The 26,482-nt window shown below is 62.4% G+C and overlaps 1 protein-coding gene across 14 annotated transcripts in view; it reads left to right on the top strand.

Annotated features, from left to right (window-relative positions):
• Positions 1 to 526: 526 nt before the first annotated feature.
• The window catches only part of SH3BP2 (SH3 domain binding protein 2), a 33,896-nt gene continuing 7,940 nt past the window's right edge, over positions 527 to 26,482 (top strand). Inside the window, exons 1-6 of one of the 14 annotated variants that reach the window (XM_074320367.2) lie at positions 527 to 674; positions 14,148 to 14,198; positions 14,492 to 14,596; positions 23,924 to 24,063; positions 24,654 to 24,756; positions 26,233 to 26,350. In XM_074320367.2, coding sequence (XP_074176468.2) covers positions 529 to 674; positions 14,148 to 14,198; positions 14,492 to 14,596; positions 23,924 to 24,063; positions 24,654 to 24,756; positions 26,233 to 26,350 — 663 coding nt within the window. In that variant the 5' untranslated portion in view covers positions 527 to 528. Of the gene's footprint in view, positions 675 to 2,784; positions 2,863 to 14,147; positions 14,199 to 14,491; positions 14,638 to 16,038; positions 16,729 to 20,869; positions 22,117 to 23,923; positions 24,064 to 24,653; positions 24,757 to 26,232; positions 26,351 to 26,482 lie in introns of those variants that run through there. The other 13 variants (XM_088793220.1, XM_074320427.2, XM_074320376.2 and 10 more) reach the window with 13 other exon arrangements.

Raw genomic sequence — 26,482 nt, 5'->3', positions numbered from 1 at the left:
CAGAGCCTGGCCACTTGGTTTTCGGGCCTCTCTCACTCACCCCATCCCTGGTTAACTTCTCCAACCCCAAGTGTGTCTCACCAGTGAGGATGTGTGCTGCTGCAGCCACGTGTCCCCTTTCTGGGGCCTGGGACCCATTGCTGGGCAGCTCTGGGACAGGATCACAGGGCTGAGGGGCAGCGCCTCCTCCAGTGGGGCCACCGGGTGTCACAGGGCAGGACACGCACAAGGAACAGACACACTTCGTGTTCGTTCGCTTACATGTATTTCCTGAGCACCTACTGTGTGCAGTGCTCGGACAGCGCGTCCATACCCACAGCCAACACCGGTCTTGTCCCTGGGAATCAGGGTGGGCAAAGGTGGAGCCCCCTCCCCCTTTAGTGCCTGCGCCCAACCTCAGACCCCATGACTCCGAGTCCACCCAGGGGCCTCAAGCGCCAGGGAGATACTGTCGCGGGCCTGGGGCGGGGCGGGGGCGGGGCCCCGGAGCCTGGGAGGCGGCGCGGGGCATGCGGGGCGGGGCCGGGCATGCGGGGCGGGGCCGGGCATGCGGGGCGGGGCCGCGCGGGACCGAGCTCCGGGCCGCAGGCTGGGCGGGCGGGAGCGCCTGGCGGCCCAGCCGGGAGCCGCCGCCAGGACGCAGAGTCCGCAGGCCGGGAGCAGAACCTCGGCGGGTAAGGCTCAGAGGCGGGACCCGGACGGGCGGGGCGCGATAGCGGCCCCTGGCCGCCTCCTGTCCCTGGGGCCGGGGTCCTCGCGGAAGGGCGGGCGGGGCGGGGGCTTGGCGGCGCCACTGCCCGGGAAAGCGCGCGGGTTCGGGGGTGCGCTGGGTGCGCCCTGGAAGCCTAGCTACGGGGGTCGGTGGCGTCCCGAGTCCTGAGTCCCTCGAGTGCTTCTGACCACTGCTCCCCCAGGCCCCTGGGGCTCCCGGGCAGCCGCAGGACCCCACTGCACTACCCGCCCGACGGGGCCTCCGAAGGCTCAGGTGGGGAATGTGTTCCCGTCTCCTCTCGGTAATCCACACTTGCCTTCCCTCAGCTGGTTCAACGAAGGTGCGAGGAAAAGCGCCTAAACAAGCTGAAGTGTGGGTGACTAATAGCCCCGTGGCTCTAGGGGGGTCTGAGACTTATTCTGCGGAACAGTGAAGTGTCAGAGAGGATGGCAGAGTGGGTGGGACAGTTGGGGGTTGGGGACTGCCTTCCACTTGTGGGTTGGGCTCCTCCCGGCAGCCAGCTCTTCTTTTCTGCTGCTCTGGGCCTTGGCTTCCCCTGGTAAAGTGGCGCTGACGATTGGCTCCCTGGCTGTTTGTGTGAGAGAGAAAGGGGGGTGGGGGGGTCTGAGCACTGCCGCACAGTGCCAGCCCGGAGCCCACGCACTCTGCATGCTGTGTGACCCTGAGCGCCTCACATCCTGGCTCTGTGCCTTGTTTGCTCATCTGTCACTGCCGGTGATGTCTGTGCCTGCCCGTTGGATGGCCATTCTGACTGAGTCAGGTGCCTCTCAGCACTGGCCCTGGCCGCTGGGTGCCGTGTGGCTGGGGTAGCCGTGTGGGCCAGACTTGTGTGACCTGCTGAGGAGGCATGTAACCGGGCTCAGGGGGCTCAGGAGATGTGACTTGCCCGGATGATGATAATGATGATGACGTGTGTAGAATTTTTTCGTGACAGCCTCAGGGGCCATGGCAAGTCCTGGAGTGGGAGCAGGATTCCAGGTTCAAGTAGAGCCCGGCACTGACCCTGGGTCAGCCCCTGCCCTCTCTGGCCCGAGCTCTGCAGGACCAGAGGAGGGGACTGAGCTCCACCTCCTGTGTCTTCCTCCACTTTGTCTTTACCCAGGACATCCATGCAGGGGACTCTCTGGGGTCAGGGGGCCAGGAAGGGGGCTCTGAGCAGTAAGGACTCTGTCAAACTTGCCTCCCCCCAGTACTTGGCTCTGTGCCCTGTGTTGGGACATACCCTGGGCAGAGGGGGAAGGCTAGTCCCTGTCAGCCATATGGAGAGAAGGGTGCTGACAGAGGGCCTGGCCTTTTTGGGGGAGACCCTCAGGCCTACAGAGCCAGGGAGGGGCCACCAAGGAGGTTGGCCGGAGAGACAGGAGGAGGCTGGGCAGCCTCCAGATCCTCCTTGGTCCTTCCTGTTCACATGGACGGAGGACAGTGGGGTGCTGATCAGCCCCTCCCCCTCCCCCACACACGTGTGCCTACAGATGGGAACTTGAGGGGCATGGAGAGGCAAAGTGGCCCAGCCATGGTCACAGAGGTCCTGGGTTTGGATCTACCAGCTGTGTGAGCTTGGCCAGGAGGCTTCACACGGCTGGGCCCTGCCTTCCTTGTCCGTACAATGCAGGTACTGGACCGCTTTCTACCTCAGGGGTGGCTGTGTGGCCGGGGGGCTGGCAGTGGCACACGGTTGGTGTTCAGTGACCGTGAGTCACTGGGGCTGCTTTCCCTAGCCCTCAGGGCTGAACAGCAGGGACCACAGGGCCACCTCTGCTTGGGGGTAGGGTGGGGGTGGGACCAGGCCTGGAGAAGTCTGGGGCAAAGGGCAGGTTCCCAGGTCCCCGCCCACTTGGGGCTCGTGGCAAAGGCCAGGTTTGGGGAGCCACCTGGGTCCTCTTGGCTCCCGTCCTTGAAGCTCTGTCGTGGGACACCAAGGGTCAGTGACTGACAGGCCATCCCCTCCCCTCTGTGGCTGGTTAGTAGGTGGCCTCAGTAAGACCCGGCACACGCACTTGCGGTCCGTTACTAACCTTGGTCGTGGTGGCCAGCGCCGGGCAGCCTGGCTGAGGGAGACGGCTGCAGGCGGCTGGTGAGCGCAGGGCTTGCAAGCAGGACTCCCTGAGCCGTGGCTGACAGCCATGAAGGTGGGGACAGGCTGAACCAAAGGCTGGCAGTGGGGAGGGGGGCAGGCCAGTTTGACCAGAGTGGCCTGGTGTGCACCGGATGTGCTGAGGGTGTGGATGGGGACATGGGTGAAAGTGCAGAGGGGCCTGGGAGGCAAGGAGGGGGCTCTCAGGACGCCGAAATCCTCCCCAGGGTAGGTGTCCCTCTCCAGAAGACCTCTGGATCTCCCCAGTGGCCCTGACCAGGCATCCGAGAGCCAGAGACAGCCCCACGTGTGGGTTACCTAAGTCCAGAGATGGTGGTGGGAAGATTCGAGGCTTTTTGTAGCCTGGGGTGGGCAGGCCTCACTGCGCATGGCTGGGGCTGTGCACAGGAGGGCAGCGACAGGGCTGAGAGAAACGGAGCTGCCTCTCAGCCACGGCCAGGAAAGCTGAGCCGCCTTGTGAATTACACTGCCTGATCCTCAGGTGATGGAAACCCCTGCCTCTGGGCCACACTGGTGGATTTGGGCTGGGGGCCAGGCTCCGGAGCTGTACGAGGGAGGGGCAAGCCCAGGCTGGGCTCTCATGGGTGAGGGGGCCGCATGGTGCTTGAGGTGGCATGGGCTCCCAGGAGGGCATGAAGTTCCCCCCACCTCCTTCCTTCTCCCCAGGCGCCAGAACTTGTGAGGTTCCAGCTCTGAGGCCCCCTGAATGGTCAGCCCCTGCTTGTCCCTGTCCCAGGTCACAGAGCACGCTGGAACCTGCTGGCAGGACTGGTGTTTCATTCACCCCTGGCCCCAAGATCCAGAGGTGACTGACCCTCAGACCACATGGGCCTCCCAGAAGGGTGTGGTTTGGCCTGGGGAGGTCAGCGGGCCCGAGGCGTTGGCAGGGCACCCTCTGTGCATCCACAGCCCACCCCTGAGGCCACACTCTGTTCTGAGATGTGCCCTCTGCGTCCTTGTGAATCAGCTGTTTATTGTGAGGCTGCGGCTCACTGCCAAGGAAACCCATTCCAGGCCACTGGGTGGGGTGTAGGCTCATGCCTGCTCGAGCCTGTAGAAGGGGGTGAAGTCCCTGCCCCAGGGTCTGCCAGGTTGATTGGAGACAACCCTGAGGTGGCGGCGTGTATACTGGGGCTGGGGGCGGGGGGCTCCGCTACAGAGGGGGCGGGGGTGCTGAGCCAGCCCCGGCTGGCTTCCCCAGGGCCTCCTGAGTCAGCGCCGAGCTTCTCCAGGAAGCAGAGGAGGGCACATCCACGGCATGGAGCCATCTGTGTGCCCTTCATGTCTGAGCAACTGGGCTTCAGCTCCCTCTTTGAGAAATGGAGTAAAGACGGTTCTAGCTCATGGTAGCTGAGCCCTCACAGTGGGCATCTAGAGCCCTGTGAGGACCCCATCCAGGCAGCTCGCCCAACCCAGGCCGGGCCTCCACACCCTGGACCCTGCAGCTCCATTTTGAGGATTTCCTCCAGTCTTGCCCGAGGAGGTGTTGTAATCCAGCACCTCTGTTCTGTGGCATCAGAGGGGCCTCATACCCTGAGCTGTCCCGCAGCCCTGCCCACTGCCCTGAGGCTGGGGTAGCAACCAGCCAAGCTTCCAGCGCAGCAGGGTGAGCCTGGCCTGGACTGCCAGGTGGGCCTTGGCTCGGCCCCACAGCCTTGGGAGCCTGGGGCGGCACCCAAAGTCTACCTGGAGCCCTGGCTGGGGTCCTAGGCCTTTGCCCCCACTCCAGCCCCTGACTCTGTGGTAGACGCCCTTCAGAAAGCTGCCCCCTCTGCTCCTCTCATGCATGCTGGCTGCCTTGAGTGCCAGGCCCTAGGCCAGGCATGGACCCCAGCAGTGGACAGGCCTGTAGGTCGGAGGGCAAGACCTGCTACCAGATGCGGGCAAGACCTGCTACCAGATGCTCACAGGTAGCAGCTCAGCCTGTCCGCCCCACTCTGCTAGGCCCTCGCTCAGTAGTTTAAGAAAAGGCATAAGCGTCTGTGTTCAGGGGACCCTCCCTGGCCACCCCCAAGCTGGGTGCCTCCTCTAAGCTCCCAGCCTGGTTCCTGGGCACCATGTTTAGCTGGCTGCCTTCCCTGCCTGACTGGGAACTCACGAAGGACGGCCACATCTGGGTGCATGTGCCCAGCTGTGCCTATGTGGCCTGGCCCAGGGGAAGGGTGAGGGCAAGTGTGGGCTTTCTCGGTGGGAAGTCCCCCCAGAGCATTGAGAACCTTCTGCAGGCCTGGAGCGCGGGCAGGCAGGCACAGCAGGCAGGCGAGGCTCGGCAGGCTGGGGCAGCGCCCGGCTGGGGGCAGGCGCTCTTTGAAGTTGGCTTGTGGTTCCCAGCCTCGCCTGTGTTTAACTCTGCTCAGCATCAGAGACAAATGTGCCCTGTCATCCTGGAAGTCCCCTGCCGCAGGATTGGCAGAGTTTTGGGTCAGATAATAATGGGTTGTTGTGCTGCGGCCTTGCTCCAAACTCTCCGGGTTTCCATCACAGCTCCCCCCAGCCCCGCCGCTGCCCCCTCTGGGGCTCCCGCTCTTAGCCCTCCACAATCACCACTGCTGCCCCGGATCTCTGTGGCCCCAGGAGCTGTACAGACGGGAGACTGAGGCCCGGCCAGGTGTCCATGAGGTCACAGTGCTGGGGGCCTGGCCCTGGCAGGAAGGTCAGTGGTCAGCTGGGTGGGTTTGACCATGGTAGGCAGAGGATAGAGTGGCTTTGTCCCCTGAGCCTCAGCACAGGACGGGAGGTGACTGCCTGCTGTCATCATCATGCAGCCTGAAACCTCTAGGAATGCATGGTGGCCGCCGGGTGCTATTTGTGATTCCTGACAGAGACCCTGGCTGTGGGCTGGAGGCAGCAGAGGGCCTCAGAGCCCCCAGTTAGCGTCAGGCCATCAAGGCCTCCCTGCTCACCCACCCAGGTCTTGTCAGAGCCCATGGCGCTTGGGGTGGAACCCCAGCCTCCCGCCACCCTGCGCCCCCGCCCCCATCTCAGGCCCTTGTCTGTGCTGTGCCTCTACTGGCCACCCTTCCCCCACAAAGTCCTCCCTCTCTCTGTCTAGTCTTCTCTCAGATCCCACCCAGGGGGAGGGTACACTCCTCTCAGGGACCTCCTGGCAAGTGCCAGGCTGTGAGGCCCAGTGCCAGGTCCTTGCCACATAGCTGAGAGCTCAGTGTGGGCTGTGAGGGCAGGAGACTCTGCGATAACGTCCCTGCGGGATCTCACCAGGACCCGGCCCAGTTTGGTTGCAGACTCTGGGCTGGGCTGCCCTGAGGAGGCTCATGCCTGGTCCTTTTTTTCAGGGGAGCTGTCCCTGGCCTGGGGGAAGGGCCCAGAGAGAGCCCCGGGTTTTGGCCCAGCCGGGACTCAGGTTCAGTGGACCTGGTGTCCACTTGCTATAACATGGAGCGAGGGTTGGAGCCCATTTCTGAGTCCCCCAACCCATCCTGGCTGGGGTCCTGGGCGCCTGGCCTCGTAAGGTTTGCCACTTGGGGCAGGGGCTCTCTGAGATCAGTCTTCCCATTTTCTTGAGAACGTGACCAGGAGTTGAAGTGCTGTGGTTGGTGGTGGCTGTGCCCTCTCTGGGGCCAGGAAGTCGCTGGGGAAGGAAGAGGGTTGAGAAAGAGGACCCCCACCTCCCCGGGAGGATCTGGGAGGACCTGCCCAAGCCAAGGTTCCTGCCAGCTGGGCACTGAGGGGGCAGCTAGCTCAGGACTGGGATCTTTGGAAGCAGGGGGACACGGCCCCACTCTGGGCTCAGGCCAGTGGCCTCCATGTGAATTCACCCCCCTCACAGACCGGCACCCCTTCCAGTGGGCAGCACCCAAGAACAGTGCAGGAGATGCTGTGTGGGAGAGCCAAAGGGGGGCCTCCCGGGGTGGGAGCAGGAAGTGGGCGAGGGGCCAGGCCGAGGTGTGTGGTGCAGAGGCTCTGAGGGAGAGGCAGGGAGGAGGCCGAGGGGCTGGAGGTTGGGCGCAGGGCATGGGAAGGTTTCGAGCAGGGGCTGGTTTATGTTTTCAAAGCTCCGTCTGGGGTCTCGAGACCCTTACCCCCTGAAGCAGTGGCTGAGGAGGCTCTGGCAAGACCGGGGTATGTGGTGGGGGCAAGGGGTCAGCGGACCAGGGTGGAGTCAGTGACTCCACTGAGGGGCCACTGGGGCTAGGGGTGCAGAGCTGGCGAGCCTGGGGCACAGCCTGGTAGGACCGACTCTGCCCCCACCCCCAGTCTTTGCTGGCCAACAGTGTTGTGATCCTATGGCTGTCTCCCTGGGGAGGGGGTGGTGTCCCTATAGGGCCCACTGAGCCGTGCCTCCTCCCCCACCCAGTGCAGGCTGCCCCCGCCCCGTGGTGGGGCCCCAGCCAGGCAGAAGCATTGGGTGCTGGCGCTCAGGGCTTGGTTCCCGGCCCTGCTGACTACCAGAAGCCACCTCGCCTCTGGGAGCGTCAGGCCAACCCCTGGGTGAGAGCATTTGCCCTGTGCATGATGGCCCCTCCGGGCCAGTGGCTGGGCCAGGAGGGCACTTTGCTGGGGGATCCAGTGCTCTAAGGTCCCTGGGCCAGGGGTGGGGTGTGGGGCTGCTGGGCACACCGGAGAGCCAGGCCGTGGGGCTGACACAGGTCTGAGGCTGTTGGTGGCCCAGGAACCTGACTGGAGCCGCCCACCCTTTGAGGAAGGGCCGGGCCTGGAGTCCCCAGAGAGCAGTGGGGATGAGCCTCCACCAAAGGCCCTCTTCTCCAGCCCTGCACTGGGCTCTGTGACCCCCCCCCAGACCGCCTGGGGACCCCTGAGGACACCAGTACCCAGCCTCACTATGGGGCATCAGTGGGTGTCTTGGGGGCAGAAGTTTACCGGCGGGGACAGCATGAGGCGGCCAGGGAAGGGCAGCGAAGTGTCCACTGTGGTTGAGCACCAGGCAGGAGACGGCCTTGGGCTTCAGACTGAGAACGATTGCTCGCCTTTGAGAGTCACCTCTGCTGTGCTGGGACGGGCTGCGGGGATCGCACTGCACCACGGGCCTTGGAAAGGGGACAGTGTTCAGGACGGCAGGACGGCTGGATGGAGACCCTGTCCTGTCTCCTCGCCCCGATGGCACTGGCAGGGGCAAGGGAGGCAGGTCTGGGTCTCTTTCCCGCCAACCCCGGGCCCACTGCCAGACCCTCTCCTCACTGGGCCTGCGAACAATGGGGCAGTGTGAGGGTGCTTGGGAACAGTCAGGTCAGCCAGGCCCCCGTGGGCCACGCAAGGGGCCAGGACAGGCGCCAGCGGCCATGAGTCATCCAGTGCAGCGCCCAAGCCCGGGGTTCCCAGGCCGAAGAGGAACACGCTGCTCTCAGTTCCCCAACCCGGGTTGGCCTGCTCCTCCGTCCTTTCTTTTGCCCCTCTGTCCTACTCTTCCTGCCTCCTGTCCCTCTCTCCCTCCCTCGGGGCCTGTCTGTCCCCCTGCCTCTGTGAGCCAGAGACCCAGGCCCCTGCCCACCACAGCCCCGTGGTGCTGCTCTGCAGGCCTGCGGGTGACCCCAGGAGGCAGCCAGTGAGACAAGACCGGCCCAGACGTGTGATCTCCTGAGGCTAACCTAAACTTGACGGAATAAAGCGGCCCAAAGTGAAAGACAATGCGATTAAAAAACAAACAAACAAACTAAAAAAACAACTCAGTAAAAATTAATCGACAGCATCAAAGAAGGAAAATGTTCGAAAACAGCCTAACAATGTTAAGGGTAAAAGTAAATGGATTAAAACTGAAGCAAGACCTCACCCTAAAATGCTGAAGTGAGTGGAAGGAGGAAAAGGACCCCGACAGCTGTCACGGGTTCCGGCCTGTGGCCGGGTGGCAGGGGGCCAGGACCCACAGGACACATGGGGAAGCTGGTTCCTGGGTGGTCAGAGCCCTGGCCAGGGGAGCCCAGATTGGGGCCACACCTCATGACCCTGGGTCCTGGTGCCCTTTGCCTTGACCCAGGAGCCGTGACCAGGTGAAATGCCGTGGAGTACCCAGGAGCTGTGTGGGTTGAGGGAGGCCGCCGTGGCATGAAAGATACAAAAGAATGAGTAACGGAACAGATGCAGGGGCAGCCAAGGCCACTGACTATAGGGGTCAAGGCCGGTGTCCCTGGTGGCTTGCCCTGGAATGCCCTGGCAGGTGACGGCCAGTGTGGAGGGCTGGTACAGCTGCCCTGGCCTGGCACCACGGACACAGGTTTCCATGCAGTGCCTGTCATGGCTGACCTCTGGCCTATACCTTGGCTCCTGCGAAGATCAGTGGGGCTGGATCTCTCTGGCCACCTCCTCTACCCCCATCCCACCCCAGCACAAGCTTCATGGCCTCAGTATCCCCACTGTGTTCCCTTGTCACTTTGTTCTGATGCTGGGGTCTGGGCTGAGCTGGTGCCCTTTACCCTCAGAGGCTCTGGGACCCAACGCTGGGCCAAGTGCCAGTGGCAGAGTCGCCGTGAGTTGCCTCCGTTGGTCTTCAGTGTTCCCATGGGGAGGTGTGTGAGAAAGCGAGACTCAGGGAGTGAAGTGACATATACCAGGTGCCCAGTGCCAAGAAGAGAGGCTGGAACTGGAGCCCAGGCCTGAGTGGTGCCCGGGCCTGGGTACTCGGCCTGGGTGACCAGCCTGGGCAGGTCTGAGACACCATCCACGCTCAGTGGGGTTTGTGGCCCTGACAAGTGAGTCTGGAATGGGCCCGCCTGTCCCTCCTGTGTCTCACCCCGACCCCAGGCCCTTTGCACAAGCTGTTCCTTAGCCAAGACACTTTCTGTGTGCTGTCCTTGCTTGGCTACTTCATGTGAAAGATTCCTCCCAGAATGGTGGCTGATGTGTCACCATATCTGGGCCGAATGGTTGTCACAAGGATATGAGTCAGAGGTGGCTGCCTCCCCAGCAGATTGGGAGCCCCTGGCAGAGTGTAGGGCTAGCTTGGATTCTGGGGTGAAGGTGTGGTGTTTGCTGGCAGGTTGCAGTGCCCTGACTGCCCCAGTACCAGGAGAATCTGGGGGTCGGGGTAATGCTGTGTGCCACACAGACAGGCACCCATGGCTCCAGCCCAGCTCAGCCCAGCGGTAACGACGCGCCATTCTCTGGCCTCAGTTTGGTCAGCTGCCTAGTGGGGTTCGGCCATGGCTCTGTGGGGACCCCCGTCTGTCAGGGGCACTACACCGTTCTCTGAATATCTGCACTGTCTGCTTCTTCAATTCATTTGCATCTCTGTCTGCGCGGTCAGCGCCGAGTCTTGTGCCTCAGCAGCTCTCATAGTGCTGCGCCCAGCAGCTCCCGGGACAGCCTGAGTTACTGACGGGGACACAGGCCCAGGTCCTGCTTCTTGGCCAGAGCTTGTTCTGGGGTGAGCACCAGACCCTCTGCCCCTGAGAGAACCAGCAGCAGTGAGCAGGGCCCAGGGTGGGGGCTTATGGCCGGCAGTCTCCTGACCACTCTCCTTGGGCTCTGGAGATAAGGTGAAATCAGGAGGACAGGCCAGGAGGACAGGTTGGCACGCGCCTGTGTCCCCACCTGGTGTGCCCCACCCTGTGTGCCCTGACCCCTCCGCAGAGCCAGGAGCCCTCCTCCAGCTGCCCTCTGAGCTGGTGGGTTTTCTGCCCAGGTGGGAGCCAGAGTAGGCCCTGGGGCTTCTCCTGCCTCTCAGAGCCAGGCAGGAAATGGGTGAGGTGGCCCTGGGCTCTGGGTCACACAGGCAATGCTGGCTGGGTGGCCATGGCTGCAGTCCACTCAGCCTCAACTTCCTCATTGAGAGAGCAGAGGTTCACCCAGGCAGCTGGGGACTGAGTGGGCCACGGAGTTAACATACTGGCACTGGGGAGACATTCCAAAGGGGGGTGTTTCCTGACCCTGCCCTCGGCCAGCAGCTTGGCCCTCCTGTCACACGAGGTGAGTGTTGTAGTCAGGAAAGTGCCCCAGCCTTCATGACCCTCCTGCCTTGGCCTCAGCAGGTGGAGAGTCTGTCCCTTGGAGGGTCTGGTTGGTGGTGGCCTCTATTCCAGAAGGGAGCGCCCCTAGCCCCTGTCTAGCCGGGAGCCAGGCCTGGCATCCAGCACCAGAGCTGCCATCCAGAGCTGCCATCCAGAGCCTTCTGGGGCCCAGTAAGCGTGTGCTGAGGGAGAGAGTCACAGTGTGTGCGTGACTCGAGTGGTGAGCACAGTGCCGTTGGGAAGGGGAGAGGTGGGCTGGCTAGATTTGGGGAAGTCCTGCTGTCTGAGGGTTCCTGGGCTGGCTGGGGGTCAGTTGACCTCAGAGGCGACTGTCTGTCCCCTTCTGAATGTCTCGACAACGGTGCTTGGCAGCTTTCTGTCCATCTACATCGCCACGGAGGGCAGCTGCAGGGCAGCCCAGTCTGCCTGGGGCTCAGCCGCTGGGGGAGAGTACATGGTCCGGACCCCCCACCTGCTCAGCAGTTGAAGGCTGCTGGCTTGGCTTTGTGACCAAGGACACTGAGCCTGGGGGAGGTCATGTGCCTGGCTGAGGCCGCTCAGAGCGTGGCAGAGCTGGGCATCTGTCATGCAGCCAGAGGCCCCCCCCCACCCGGGGGATGGAGAAGTGGGGACACTTGGTGTGAGATGAATGGTTTAATTGAGCAAATGATCCCTTATGGACTGGACCCCATCTAGCTAGTGGGGGAGACCCCATCTGTTCGTACGGCAGGACGTACCTGGGGTGTGCTGGGCACACTGCTTAGATGCACACACGGAGTGGAGCTGATGGGAAGGGAGGGGCAGGAGTCAGGCCGGAGATGCTGCATTGGGGGAGCGTGAAAGAGGACAACATCTCCCAGGAGCTGTGAATCGTGGGGTCCAGCTCTGAGGGAGCGTGGTCTGGGCCAGCGGCCGAGGAGGCAGGAGGGGGGCCAAGGTGCTCCAGGCAGAGCAAACCACTGGGGCAGAGGCGTCTGTCACCTCACCTCTGGGTGGGATTCCTAGCACGGTGGGCCGGAGTGCACCAGGGTCCTGACCCACAGGGGAGGTTCGGGAGAAGACTCTTCCCAACACAACTGCAATGATGGTGTTGCCAATAGAAACCTGGTGACCAGGTACCCCCAGAGTAACCCTGCCCACCCACCATGCCAGCTGGTCCTTGGGACAAGACCACATAGGAGCTGTCAGCCCCACTCTTCAGATAAGAACATTGAGGCTCAGAGTGGGCCACAGGGCTAGGAGGAGGGGACTGAGCTCGGCCTGTCCCCGCGGAGGCCTGTACTCTGACTTGTGCCCTGCGCTGTTAAGATCTGTTAAGATCACTTGGGTAGGGCAGCATCTCGTGGTGCAGATGTGGAGGAAGGCCTCTCTCGGGGTGGCACCCCGTGCCCCGTGCACAGCCTCCATCCTTGGGGTGCCCAAACTGGCTGCGGTGTGGGGCAGTGAGCCTCTTCAGGCCAGGAGGGCAGGGCTGGCGAGGGGCGGGTTGCATCGGTGGGCGAAGGGCCGGGAATGCGGGGGTGGATGGGCCCCCACGTCAGCCCTCTGGAGATTTTTCTCAAGCCATCAAAAGGTGGAAACTTGTCAGTGTTGTGATCAACTGAAGTGTGAATCCTGAACCGCTGCTGCTGGTTTGTGGTTTGAGGCAGGAGAGGCTTGGGCAAGTGACACCGCCAACCTGCTCGTCCGCAGGCCCACCCACCCCTCACCATGGCCTGCCGTGGACCTTGTCCCTACAGATAGGGTCCCTCGGCCTGGAGCCCCTGCCCAGCCATCTCCCTCCTGGGGAGCCCCACCCTGTCCAGGGCTTGGCACCAGGCATGGCCCTGACTGAGGCACAAGCCCTGCTCCAATCCTCGAGGTACGGCCCCGCTCGGCAACTTTTGTGGGAGGCAGAGACACCAGGCCTGGGAGAGGAAGGCCCCAGGGTGCTATGTGGCCAGCAGGGCATCGGGTGTGTGGGCATTGTGAGTTGTCTCCGGGATCCCAGGGTAGAAACCCCACTCCTTCCCCAGTTCAGCCATCATCCTCGGAAGCCCAGGGCCCGTTCAGGCAGCCACGCATGTGGGCCTCTTTCTGCACTGTCCCTGATTCTCTTTGGCCTCGGACACAGGACTGGCCGGGCTGCCTCCACCTCCATTCTTGGCAGCCTTGAGCAGCCCGTGGGTGCCTCCTGGAGCCCAGCACAGTGCTGTCGTCTGGGGTCGGAGACGTGGACCCCAACGCAGAGGCCCTGGGGCACGGCTGGGCCTTGGCTGCAGTCTGCTGCCCGTCGCTTCTTGATGAGGGTCAGATAGGCTGTAAGTCACAATTCTTTACTCTGGCTCTAGCGACGGTCCAGGCATATGCCGGTTACAGCCACGTCAGGGGTTTGGCCATGTGCGGACATGACACTCAACCCATTTGTCCGTACACTGGCCTGGCTCGGCCCTGCTGTGGGCCAGTCACCGTCCTGGGCCTAAGGGGGCTGCTGGGGAAATACTCATACATGTGGTGACATTCTGGTGGGCAGGGCTGTGCCATTGACGTGGAGATTTCAGGGGAGAAGTCGTGAGCCAGGCCTGAGGGAGGCTGTGGACATCCAGGGAGGCCAGCTCAGATTTGCCCCATCCAGCTGGGTGCCCACTGGGCGCTGCCCCCAGAACCGCCTGTCCCTGCACAGCACGTCCAGGATTTCAGATCACCTGGGAGTGAAAGCCTGCAGTCGCCAGAGAAAGGACTTGGGCGAGTCCCTAAGTCCCTGGGTGTAATAGTTTCCCGGCTGCCAAAACAAAGTACCACATGCTGGGGCTTAAAACAACAGAAACTCACAGTCCTGGAGGCCAGAAAATCAGGCAACTTTAGGGGAGAGGGAGAGTCCGCTCTTCCTTCACTCTTCCAGCCTCAGCTGTACTGAGAGGAAAATGAGGCTGGTGGAGGCCGGGCATGGGGGGTCGTGGCCGAGGAGCTGGTGGGCGCTGCCTCGGGCTGCTGTGGTGGGCCCAGGCCCTGTGGAGGCCGGTACGTCTTATTTTGAGAGCTTGAGACTTTCTCCAGGGGGTGCCAGCCACCCTTACCTGGGCCTAGAACCCTGCCTAGGTCTGGCAGTCCCTCCTTGGCACCTTCAGTACCTGAGCTGTCCCTGGAGGTGGCAGGTGGGGCACCGGGCTGGGTATGGGCGCGTCTCTGGGTACCTATGGGAAAGCTGCAGCTGGGGTACTCAGGGATGTGTTTCCAGTCCCCACGCCTTCGTTACCTGACCGTTGGCACAGCCGGTGCCCTCCTGTCTGCCCCTTAGTGCCCTCATGGCCAGTGCAGGGCGGACAGGACCAGTAGTGCTGCACTGGGCATCTGCCTCGCTCCTGAGCAGGCTGTGGCCCCCGCAGCCTGGAGTGAAATCTCTCCCTCCCTCTTTTTTCAGGCTGATCCTTGGCCCCTCCCCTGCCCTGCTGGCTGGCTCCCACCTACCCTGGTAAGTGCCCTGCAGTCCTGCAGGCTGGGGTGGGCCCCTGCCACTGGGGGCAGGGGGAGGAGCTGCAACTTGGGACGGGGGGAGTGGGAGACCCGAGCTGCTGAGTGTAGGGACCCCAGCCACAGCCTAGCCCCACGTGTCTCCCTGCTTGGATGCTGGTGTGGGGTCATTGCTGTGGTTATTGCCAGCAGAGCGTAGAAGGTCATGGAGCTGCCATTATTGGGGTGCGGGGAGAGGAGGCTGAGTGTCCTGTTTCCAGGCGTATGAATAGCAGTGTTGTTTATTTGCTGCAGGGGTGAACCTGCCTTAGGAGATGGGAGGGCACATGGAGAGGAGATGCCTGTAGGGCAGCGTAGCAGCCCGGGACTCCTGACCTCAGCCTTCCGCAGGAAAACTAGGTCTGACCCCCGCAGGAACCCGTGTTCCTCTGCTCGGCGCTGTGAGTCCTGCTGCGGCATCCCTGGGCCAGGGCCCTCTGCCCACGTCTACCTGTGCTGCGTTTCTGTGCCTGGGGTCCTTGGGGGATAAGGCGGGGGGAGGCTCCAACGTCTGCTTGACCTCAGGCCTCACCCATCCTTCCGTCTGTCCAGTGAGGACTGGGATGGCCCTGGGGTGGCCGGTGGCTCCTGGTTCTTACCTTGGCAGGATCTCATCCCCGCACCTGCACCCCAACCTCCCCTGGTCTCGGCCATCTAGTCGCACCCATGGATTCCTCCCCACCCTGGGACATTGCTCACCCCGAGCCCCTGCTCTGCCTTTGACTCCCTCCCAACACCCCTGTCCCAGCAAACTCCCCCTCGGTCAAACCTGCACCTGCTCTGGACCCCATAGCTCCTTGAGGCCCCCACTATGTCCCAGAACTGCCCCTCTGGCTTCTCCTGGCTGGTCCATGGCCTGAGGGCTTCTCACCTGCTATTTTATCTGAATGTTCAGCACCCATTTCACAGATGAAGAAACTAAGACCCAGAGAGGCTAAGTCAGTAGCTTGAGACCATACAGCTGGCAAAAGATGGAGGTGGGCTAGGTGCCCAGCTGTGTCTCGCTTGGGGGCCTGTACCCACCCTGGGCAGGCTGCAAAGAGGAAGGAGAAGGGGACGAGGCCCACTTAACCCTCCCCTTGCCACCATCTGTCTGTCTTGTCATGGCCAGCTTTCTGCTGAAGGCACGTTCTGCCCTCAGCCACCTGAGGATGCTGAGGCTGGCACAGAAGGCTAGGGTGACTACCCCCACCCTGAGGGGCGCTCAGACACAAAAGCCTCAGCTCCTCACTTTCCAGGATGTCTCTGGCCCTGAGCTGGCCCCCAGCCTGGGAGCCGCTCTCCTCCAGTGCCCTGACACGCAGGTATGTGGGACAGCTAGGTGCTGCACGGCTGGTTGTGGGGGCTGTGCCCTAGGAAACCTGGTGGACCATACGAGACCTTTGTAACTCCCAGGGACCCTGTGGCCCATCATCCTCAAATCCTGCGGTGGGCGTAGCCCCAGAACGCTCCTTCTTCTGGGAGGGGTAGGACCTTGAGACCGGAGCTCAGGCGAGGATGGGCAGGGGATGTGGGGACTCAGCAGCAACAGGCCGGGGCTTGTATCCCTGCCCCCTAGCTCCCTGACTGTGGACCTGGGCAGGGGAGGGTGCTGGGCGTGGTGGGCAGAGCGGCGCAGGCCTGGCAGGGCTGCATTCTGAGAGGGACTGGGGGTGACGGGAAAGTGTTGCCCACAGGTCATAAGTGGTTTCCAGCAAGCCTGGTGTTCGCAGAGGCTGTGCCGGGCATGGGCGAGTGGGAGGGAGGGTGGGAGGGAAATGCCTGCGCCCAGGCTTAGGACCAGTGTCTTGGTCCCTTGGTGTCCAAAGGCAGAGAGGTGACCACGTTGAAACCCGAAAGGTTCCTGGTGCAAGAGGCGCAGCCCCTCTGTGTGGCCTCAGATGGCAGAGCAGGGTGGTAGCGTTTGCACTGGTGAGAAGCACAGTGGGAGGTAGTGAGCTCCCCATGTGGGGTGTCAGCGCTGGCTTCTCGCTGGGTGGGTGTCTCTGCGCCAAGCAGGTTGTGCCTCAGTCTGTGGGCTGTGAGGGGCTTCGGTGTTTTGCTGGGGAGAAACCAGGTGTGCAGAGGTTGCCGTGGGGGATCGGCGGGAGCTTCCTCCCCGGGGACACAGCTGGCCTCGCTGAGGGCCTTGGAGAGCTTGGGGCTCTGACCACAGAGCGAGTGGTTAAAACCTAGTGGGCACAGCCCTGGGCCTCAGGACTCACAGGGCGGAAGAGAGGAAGTGCCGGCTACTGGGGCTGCCCAGGGACCGGCAACAGGAAGTTCCCGGTGGGGAGGAAGCCCTGGTGGCCACAGGCCCCAGAAGCAGCAGGCGGCTGTCAGCAGGAGGGAGCACTTTGGGCAGCGCCGGGCACCAGGCCTCACCAGCCTGGGGATGCAGGCCACGGCACCGCTCCGTGGCCCCTGAGCCACATGGACTCCTTGGGCCCCAGGATGCCTGCCCCCAACCTGTCACCAGGCAGGAGAGACATGTGCTGGGTTAGTGCCATCAGGTCAGTGGGGTGGCCCTGGGGCTGGTGGCTGGGGAGGTGGTGCTGGCCTGTGCCCTCCGAACCACTTGAGGAGGCCTCATGTGGGAGACAGGGCCCCCATAGGGGTCGCGGAGGGGACCCACAGGACCCCGGGCGCACAGCTGGGGTGGGGGCCCAGGCTGGGGTGAGCCTTCCCCCACACACCCTCTGGGGGTGGCCTTGTCATTTGGGTCCTGTGTGTGCACAGTGTGTGCGAGTGTTGTGAGTGATGGTGTGAGTGTGAGTGTGAATGTGAGTGTGAGTGTGAATAGGAGCGTGTGTGCGCGTGCACGCCCTGGGGCGGGAGGTGCTGGGGGACCTGCCGGCAGGGGGGCTCTCCTTGTGACGCTCGCAGGGGCAGAACTGCCTGTGGCATGGCTGCTCACCAGCCTTCGTAGGTTTTTGGTTTTGTTTCTTTTATGGAGAAAGATTCTGGGAAGAGGAAGGAAGAAGGGAAACTGAAAGGAGAGAACAAATGGGCTGGGTGAGAGGCACTGGGGTCCCTCCTCCTCCCTGTCCTGCAGCTGTCACCCCACTGCCACCTAGTGCCATCTATGTGCCAGGCTGGGGAGTGGGTGCGCTGGGCAGGAGGTGAGCGCCCCCCCAGTGGGTCAGTTACTCCACTTTCCTGGCCTTCGGTGTCTTCATCAGTGACGTGGGGGGGAGGCTGGTTCACAGCTCAGGGCTGTTGGGATGGTGACATGACATGGGTCCTGAGAAGCACGGAGCCTGGCCCCTGCTGAGTGCCAGTGCTCTTGGTACTCACAGCCCTGAGCCTCTTGTGGCCTCGTGTCCTAGTCTGTAAAGTGGGACTAAAGCACTGAGCCTGTGGGATATAAGGCGCCGTCAGGTAGAACTTGGCCCTGGGCCTGGACAGGGCTGAGGGGGTGGCAGTCATGTGACCGATGCCCAGGGCACTGGGGGCTACCGTGAAGGGTCCTGTTAGCCTCTGGAGACTGTGTGTGTGTGTGTGTGTGTGTGTGTGTGTGTGTGTGTACGTGTGTACATGTGAGCGAGTGAATGAGTGTGTGCACACATGTGAGTACAAATGGGCCTGTGAGAGTGGATGAGTGGGTGTGTACATGTGTGTGAATAAGGTGTGAATACGTGCGTGTGCATGTATGTCTGAGTATGAGTGGGTATGTCTGAGTGCACGTGTGCCTTTGTGTGAGTGTGAGGGTGTCAGTGGGCATGCATGTGGACAACGACTGTGTATGAGGGTGTGAATAAGTACATTGGGGGCCTGGCCCATCCCAGCCCCACCTCACCCTGTGGCTGCCACAAACAGGCCGGCCTGGTCAGCACTGACAGGAACCCCCGACACTGGTCACACGAGGTGCCAGCTCCCTCACTGCAGCCAGGGCCATGTCTGCAGGTGTCAGACAGCCCGCAGGAGCGCAGCCCCCAGGCCTCACAGCCCCCAGGCTCCACTCTCATGCACAGCTCACACCTGTGCACAGGTGGGCACACCGACGGACACATGTAGAACCCACACTCAAACTGTGCAGCTCCCACATATGCTATCTGTGCACACCGTCCGTGCCACTGCCCCCCGAGGGCAGCCCCCACAGATCACACATGGGCCTGAGCAGGCAATGCCGCCCTCCTCAGGGCCACACGGGTGGGGGCCACAGAGCCTACACTTCGTGGGACTGAGCGGTTCCTACCTACCTGCCCCGTCCCATCCCTGTACCTAAATACATAGACCGGTCTCAACTTTGACAGAAGGTGGGGAATGAGCATAGGAGCAGAGACCCAGAGTGTCCCCAAGGTGCCACCTTCCCTAGTGCATACCCACCTGCTGGAAGGGCTCCTGGAGGCCAGCAGCCACCATGCCTGCCCCTCGACACTGACCTGTGTGTCTCCAGAACCCCGCTCCAGGTAGCCCTTCAAACTTCAGGGAACATAGAGCCTCACAGCACAGCAAGCCTGGAAAATGAGTGCTGACTCTGCTGGATGCTCTCTGGGTGGCCTCAGTCCCCTGAGGGGACGGACCTGTCACTGTGCTAATGGGTGTCTGGGCACTCTGAGGAGTGGATTCTCCATACCCACTTTGAACTGGAGAAGTGGAGGCTAAGTGGAGGATGGGCCTGGCAGGATTTGAACTCAGGTCTCCATCACTGTCCCTGACAGCTCCCACCAGAGTGGCTCAGCGGGTACCACTCGCAGCACAGTAAGCGGGCCCCAATGGGGTGTCTGCCCTTGCGGAGAAGGGGACTGAGGCTCCCTGTTCTGAGCTGGTAGGAAGGCCGGTGGGGGCCCCTGGGGTGAATGGAGTTTAACCATCAGGTCGCTGGGGCTGGGGTGACGCTGTGGACATCGAGGGAGACAGCGGGAGGCCAGGCCGGCCAGGAGTGTAGGTGTGTCTTGGGGACTCCCCTCAACTTTCCTGGGCACCAATGGAGCTGGAGGCTGAGAGCTGAAAGTCCCCGAAAGCTATGTGGTCACCATGGCCCGTCATCACCCTCACCCTCAGCCACTACTTCCCCTTTTGTTCTCCAGTCTGACCTGGCACTGGGCTTCTGGTCAGGTGCCAGGCAACCCAGCTCACACACTGGTACAGGGCAGGGCTGGTGGTGGCCAGAGGGTGCTGGAGTCAGGATGGTCTTCCCTTTCGACAGCCCGTCCTCTGGAGAGTGGGTGAACCATCGGCGAGGACATTCCCAGGGGAGGTGAGGGTGGAGCACAGCCTGGCACTGTCACGACCCACCCTCCCCACCCAAGGTCAGTCAGTGGCCACCTAGGAGCCCTCATCCTGCCATGGAGGGACGGCGGCCATGTGAAAACGAGGCCCTCCCCGGCCTGAGCCTCTCTGGCCATTGAGCTGAACAGGAGTGGGGCTGTGGGCTGACTCCAGCTACCCCCCAACCTCACCCAGATGTGGAGCCACATGCGGGGGCTCTGTCTGTCCTCACAGCAGCTGCCCCCACCCCACACATGTGTCAGGTCTCCTCACAGATAGGGGAGGAGGCGATATCCCAGGGTGGGGGCTCGGTTTGGGCTTCTTGTGCCTTCCACACAACTGCAGTCCCTCCCACCCAGCGGGTCATCATTCTATACCTCCGTTGGTGCTCCCTGGGTACCCCCTTTCTTCTGGGCCTGTGCTGGTGGGGGACAGTGACAACCTAGAGTGGTCAGTGTTTGGAGGGGCTGTGCTAGCTCTGTGCGGGGTCATAGGACCCCCTAGAAGTCAGGGAAGACTGTCTGGAAGCGGGCACACTGGCGCTCATGCCTTTCACTTTTGGAGTGTTCTTTGCTAGTAGATAGAAATACGACTGGTTTTTGTGTAGTGACCCTGTAATCTGCCACCTAGCTGAGCCTGTTTATTAGTTCTAATCATTTTTTAGCGGATTCCTTGGAGTTTTCTGTACACACAATCATCTAATCTGTGACGTGTAACTTCGTCTTTTCCAATCTGGATACCTTTTTTCTTCCTTATACAGTGTTGAATAGCAGTGGTGGAGCAGATGTCCTGGCCTTGTCCCTGACCTTCAGGCAAAGCCTACTGTCTCTCACCACTGAGTGGTGTGGGCTCTAGGATTTTACCAGTTGAGGAAGTTTTCTCTTGTTCCCAGTCTGTGGAGTGGTGTTCTTATCATGAAGGCTTGTTGAATTTTGGCAAGTGCTTTCTTTCTGAGAGGATCACGTGGTTTTTATCCTTTATTCGATTGATGTGATGTATCGTGCTCATTGAATTCTGAATGTTAAACCAAACTTTCATGCCTGGGATGGCTCCCACTTGACATGGTGTACAACCAGCTTGCTAAATTCATAAGGGATATTGGTCTGTAGTCTTCTTTTTTGCGATGTCTTTGGTTTTGGTATGGGGTAATGCTAGCCTCGTGGACTGAGTTCCTTCCTCTTCTGTTTTTGGAAAAGTTTATGAAGGACTGGTGTTCATTTGAGTCAACGCTTGGGCTGGCTTAGTTCACTTGCAGCCACACGCAGTGGAAACTGCACAGAGGCCTGGAGGAGGGTGCCTGGCGGTTTTGGGTAACGGGAGTCAAGGGTCTGGCACTGGAGGTGGAGAGCAGGAGGAGAGCCGTGAGAAAGGCAGGATCCGAAGGCCCAGGTAGTCTTGCGGAGGACCTGCACACGTGTGTTGGAGAGTGTGCTGCGTGGAGGGAGATGGCGGGAAGACGAGTTAGGGAAGACAAGTGAGGCAATGGTGGGGGCTGCCCAGAGGTGGTGGAGACACGGCTGGGTGCAGGAGGAGGCTGCCTGGACGCTGCCAGAAGAGGGACTGGCAGGGGCGCTGGAAGCAGGCTCGGAGGCAGGATGGAGCCTTGCTGTGGGAGGCAGCAGCGAGAGGTGAAGGTGGCTTGCAGTGGGAGGGCACTGCCCCCCAGAGCAAGCCCGAGGTGGAGTCCAGGACACCAGAGAGGGGAGCCCAGTATGGACAGCGAGGTGGGAGGGAGCCGGGCCCAAGCTGTGAGAGCTACCTTCTGCAGCAGGTGGCCCGTCTGGGTGGCAACCTGCATGCAGGCGGGTGGAGGAGTGCTTGGGAGGCGAGCAAGGGCCTTTACCAGCCTCTGGCCAGCCTGGGGGTCTCCTGGGAGAGGAGCCCACGTATGCCCAAGCTGTTGGGGGGCTACCGAGGACCAGACCCCTGCCTCCTGCAGGGAATCCGACGGTGGAGGCCCATGCCATCAGGTAGGTGAAGCAGCCTGCCCATGAGGGGGCAGGAGATACTATAGACCTGCCTGGGGCCTGCATACATGCCAGTCTGCGGGGCACTCGCCGCTGGACCTGCTTCAGCCCCACCCAGCTTTTGGAGGCAGGGCGGCCATCACCCCACTTAAGAAGTATAGACAGATATCCAGGGAGAAGAAGCCCCTTTCCCAAGGGCGCTCGCCTGCCCAGTGCACCTGGAACCTGGGCCTTCCAGCGCCGGCACTGGCAGTCCTGGGGCTGGGAAACTGCTGCCTCGTTTGCATCGGTGGCTTTTTTATTCTGGGCTGCACTTTAGACGCTCGCTTCGCGCCCCCTAGGCCCTTCTCAGTGGAGTTGATGGGGAAACTGAGGCGCGGCCGGGTGGCCCCACAGGGTGATGGGCAGAGGAACGGTGCTCCTCACCTGTCCCCGGCCAGCCCCACCCCCTACGGGAAAGGGGGCGGTGCGGGGGGAGGGACTCCTCACCTGCTCTTGGGCCCCGCCCGCGGGGGAGGAGCCAGCTGCGTGGGGCTGGGGGGCGCTGGGCCGGGGGCGCGGTGGCATGGCAGGCACGGGGCTCCGGCCGCGTAGCTGCGGCTGGCGGGAGACGGGTGCCGGGGGCGAGGCGGCGGGAGGGCCCAGCCCGGGGCCGTGTCGGTGTGCGCAGGGCAGGCGGACCGTTCTCCGGAAGCCGGCTGTGCCCGCCGCGTGGACGCCGTGAGTACGGAGCCCCGGCCGACCCCGAGCTCCGGACCGGCCAGCGCTTCCTGCGAGAACAAAGGCGGGCGTGGGCCAGCCCCAGGCTGGCGGGTCTGGGGGCTCCGGGCGGGGCTCGGGCCTGTCTATACTCCAGTACCTCCCTGTGGGTGGGCGTGGGCGCGGGGGGGGGGCCCTCCTCCCTCCCCATGGGGTGGGGGGCACCGTGCGGGCCCAGGCGTCCCAGGGATGGGTGTCCGCGCCTTTGTTTCTAGCCTCTGCTGTTGGTGGGTTCCTGGCTGGAGGGGTTGGCTTTGTGTGCAGATGGAGCCGCAGGCGGCAGCCGGAGTGACCGAGGCAGGGGCAGGGGCAGGGCGCAGGAGCAGCTCCGGTCCCTGGCGGCGGGGAACATTGGGTGGAGGGTGCTCTTTTGCTAAGAGCAGAATGGTTGTCGTGTGTGCTTCTGGGCATGGGGCTGTAGTGGCAGGAGTCCCAGCAGGACTGGACCTGTGGGTCTCTGGCTAGCTGCTCCACTACGGGTTCCACTACTGACCACACACCTCCAATGGGCTGGGGCCTCAGGAGGGACCAGGCCCTGGGTGGGGTGGGGCAGGCACACACATAACAGTGCAGGGTTGGGGGCGCTGTTGAGATCTGCCAGGGATGGGGGGACAGCCTAAATGTGACTGGGCTTTGAGGTTCCTCACAGAAGAGGAGACTCTGAAGCTGGGTCTTGAAGGATGAGTAGGAGTTCTCCATGTGAGGAGAGGCCAGAAGTGTGCAACAGCCTGGCAGGTTTCAGGGACAGCAGCTGGAGCGTGAGTAAGAGGCTGGAGAGGGGCAGGCCTGACGCGGGGACCCAGAATGTAGGGTCCTGTCAGGCTGGGTTATCCCTAAGGTGGTGAGCGTCTCTGGTGACTGCACTGTGATTCCTGCCCAAGTGATGCCCCAGGCTGATGGGGAGACAGGGTGGATACTATCCAACCCACCAAACGGTCGTGGCGGCCACTGCTGATGAGGCTGCATGCGAGGCTGCGTCTGCTCTGTCCTCTCATTTGACAGCCCCAGCAACAGGCTTAGGGATGCCCCATAGGCCAGCTGGGTTATCTGACCCGGGAGCTAGGGGCTCTTGGCCACCTGCTTTCCTGCTTCCTGGTCGCAGGGCCTTAAGAAAGGGATGGACAGAAGCCAGCTAAGGGCAGGCAGGAGTGGAGGGTGAAGTGTCTGGGAGATGTGTCTCTCCCTTCCTGCTGAGAGGCGCCGCTCGTGGAGAGGGCACCTCTCGTGGAGAGGGCGCCGAGGGCCTCCCCCAGCCCCTGTACCACTTTAACTCCCTCCTTCCAGTTGTGACCCGGTTTATCTTCTCCCAGAAGCCCTCCCTGACTTTCTATCTAGGGTAGGCCCCATCCTAGGCTCATCTGGCACTCGGACTGGGGGTGGTTATGGCCTAAGGTCTGACTTACCTGGGTCAGTGGTTTCCTGAGTTCATTTACTGCCGTAGCCGAGCCCCCATGGGGCCTTGAGCTCAGTAGGTGTGTGCGGAATGAACCAGTGACAATGAAGGGACACACTGGCTTTCAGGGTCCCTGAGGGTCAGGTATGTGGCCGAATGTACCAAGGGCTGCCCAAGTGGACCGGGTGGCCCTTTCTCCCTGAGGTCCCACCTGGGAGCCTGGCGTCTTCGGAAAAGGGGCTTTCTGATCCCTTACTGCCTTGAATCTTCATGCTGTCTCCAGGATCTTGGCAGTGTCCCTCTTGCATGTCCCCAGCTAAGATGTCTTCTGTCCCCCCCCCCCCCCCCACTGAGACATTTCCCCTTTTATTGCAGCTTCATGGCAGCTGAGGAGATGCACTGGCCGGTCCCCATGAAGGCCATTGGTGCCCAGAACCTGCTCACTATGCCTGGGGGTGTGGCCAAGGCTGGCTACCTGCACAAGAAGGGCGGCACCCAGCTGCAGATGCTCAAATGTGAGTCCCCTGTGGCAGGGAGCACGGTGGGAGGACATGGGGACAGGGCTGAGTCCTGGTCATCCTGCCCTGCTGGACTCCTTGGACAAGCACCCAGCCTCTCTGGGCCTCTGGCTCCTTATATGGTGGGCCCTCCTGAGTTTCCCGCCACCCCCCGGGGGACCTGAGGTCAGCTTCCTCAGCCCGTTCACAAGCTGTCTGAGCTTCTTTGCCACTCCCCGCCTCGCTGTGCCAGCCGGTGGTGGAGGGAATCTCCTGGCAGCTCCACAACCTCCAGCAAGGCGGCTGTGGCCTCCCTGGGGCTCTGGCCTTGGCTCTGCCCCTCCTCACAGTCCTGTCCCTGGGGGCCTGTAATAGCTCCGCACAACTCCCCAAATCTCCCCCTGCCCTGGGGCTGGCCAGCATGCCCATGAATTTGTCCACATGTGACCCTGTAGTGGACTCCTGGGGAGGGGTCAGCATGCCAGCCCAGCTCCCTACCCTTCCGTTCAGTGGGGTTCAGTTGCCCAGGGCCTCTGGGAGAGTGTCCAGAGTGGAGTTGGCTCAGTGGCCCCTGGGGCTCACCGCCCGCACTCGCCTGCCGCCCGCAGGGCCCCTGCGTTTTGTCATCATCCACAAGCGATGCATCTACTACTTCAAGAGCAGCACGTCTGCCTCCCCACAGGGCGCGTTCTCGCTGAGTGGGTACAACCGGTGAGTGCCCGCCTGCCGCTGACCTGGCCCCCACCCTCTGCTGCTCCTCTCAGCACCCCCAAGAGCTCTGGCTGCACCTGCCCCTTGTTCTCGCCCTGACTCCCAAGATGGCTTACGTGCTCTCCCCCTGGGACCCTGTCCCTCCTTGGCCACTTCCTCTCGGCCTCCGTGGTGCCTCACCCCTTCCTCACAGTCCACCTTCAGACGTTTGCTGAGAGTCTGGGGGTGAGGCTGGGGCTTCCTGCTGCTCCTCAGCAGGGCTCAAGTGTTGGGACAGTCTGATCTCCAGAGTCCCTACATAGCCAGTGCCCAGTGACTTCTGTGTCCCTCCTCCCTCCCCAGGCTAGTCTCAGGCCATGCTGGCGCCAGGGTCCTCCCAGGCTGGGGCCAGCTTCCTGCTTCACACGTGCTGTGGGTTGGGTTCATCTGGTAAGGGGCCACAAACCTGCCCTCGAGGGGCTCCGGTGCTAATGGGCAGGCGAGCGCTGGGCCAGATGGGTGGGATGGGGTGTGCTGGTGTGTTCGGCCCCACCCGGGTCTGCCCCATAGCCTTGGGGGCGTGCAGAGCGGGTGAAGTGGGCTCCTGGGTTTGGCGCTTGGTGTGGCACCACCAGGGCCCTGCATCCTATGGCATTAGTCCATGCCTGGCCCCTCCTGTGGTGAACTGAGGGGCCCACGGTGTCACTGGTGGAACTGGGACTCTTGGGGAGTGGCTGTAGGCCTTGGCTCACACCCCAGCCACAAGCTGAGGAGGGGAGCCTTGCCGAAGCACCCCGCCCAATGACAGGCCCCCAGGCCGGCCGAGCACTGCCGAGGACAGGAGGTGGCTGCCAACAGGCACTGGTAGATCAGAGCTCTGGGGTTCCTCGGGGAGGGACATTTCCTTTCCCCAAACTCACCACACTCAGCCTGCTGGGGGTACAGCCTTTTCTCAGGGGATAGTCCCGTCACTGTAATGGGCCAGATGGGCACCCCTGCTCTAGGTGCCCAGCCTGGCAGCCCCCCGCCCCCACGGTAGACTTTGTGATCTCTGTGCAAACCCCACATCCTGGCTGGGGGAGCGACCACAGTGAGTCATTTCCTTGAAATGCTCTCCAGGACGCTGCCGGACAGTGCGGGCAGCTAGAGCCTGACACAGCCCCGTCGCGGTCCTACCTGCAGGCCAGGGGCCAGGCAGGGCCTGAGCTGGGCGGTGGCAGCCACGTAAAGGGGCATTCGTGGGCAGCAAGGGTGACGCATCCTTATCTTGGAGCTCCACATGCTGCTGCCTCAGGACGCCCTCCGGGACCCCAGCACCCCCGTCTGCTCACCGCCCACCCTCGCCTGCGTGCCTCTCTTTGCCTGGGGTGCTTCCCTTTGCCCCGCCATCCAAATCTGCTCATGTCCTGGGGGCATTGCACTGGATGCCAAGACCTGTCCAGGGCAGGCCCGTCCCTGTGGGCATGGCCCAGGTGACCACTGGCACTGTATCCTCAGGGTGATGCGGGCTGCCGAGGAGACAACGTCCAACAACGTCTTCCCCTTCAAGATTGTCCACATCAGTAAGAAGCACCGGACGTGGTTCTTCTCAGCCTCCTCTGAGGACGAGCGCAAGGTGACCGGGGTGGGGCCGCTGCACCCAGGGCCCTGTCGCCCCGTCAGCTCAGGCAGGGGCTCCGAGGATGTGGCTGGACCATGGGCAGGTGTGCCCCTCAGTGTCCCGTCCTCATGCCCAGGTCCCAGCACC

Source organism: Rhinolophus sinicus, chromosome 1 (assembly GCF_057876585.1).
Source record: "Rhinolophus sinicus isolate RSI-liver-muscle chromosome 1, RSI-T2T, whole genome shotgun sequence".
Taxonomy (NCBI): domain Eukaryota; kingdom Metazoa; phylum Chordata; class Mammalia; order Chiroptera; family Rhinolophidae; genus Rhinolophus; species Rhinolophus sinicus.
Note: the sequence above shows the minus strand (reverse complement) of the source record. Positions and strands in the feature narration are given on the sequence as shown.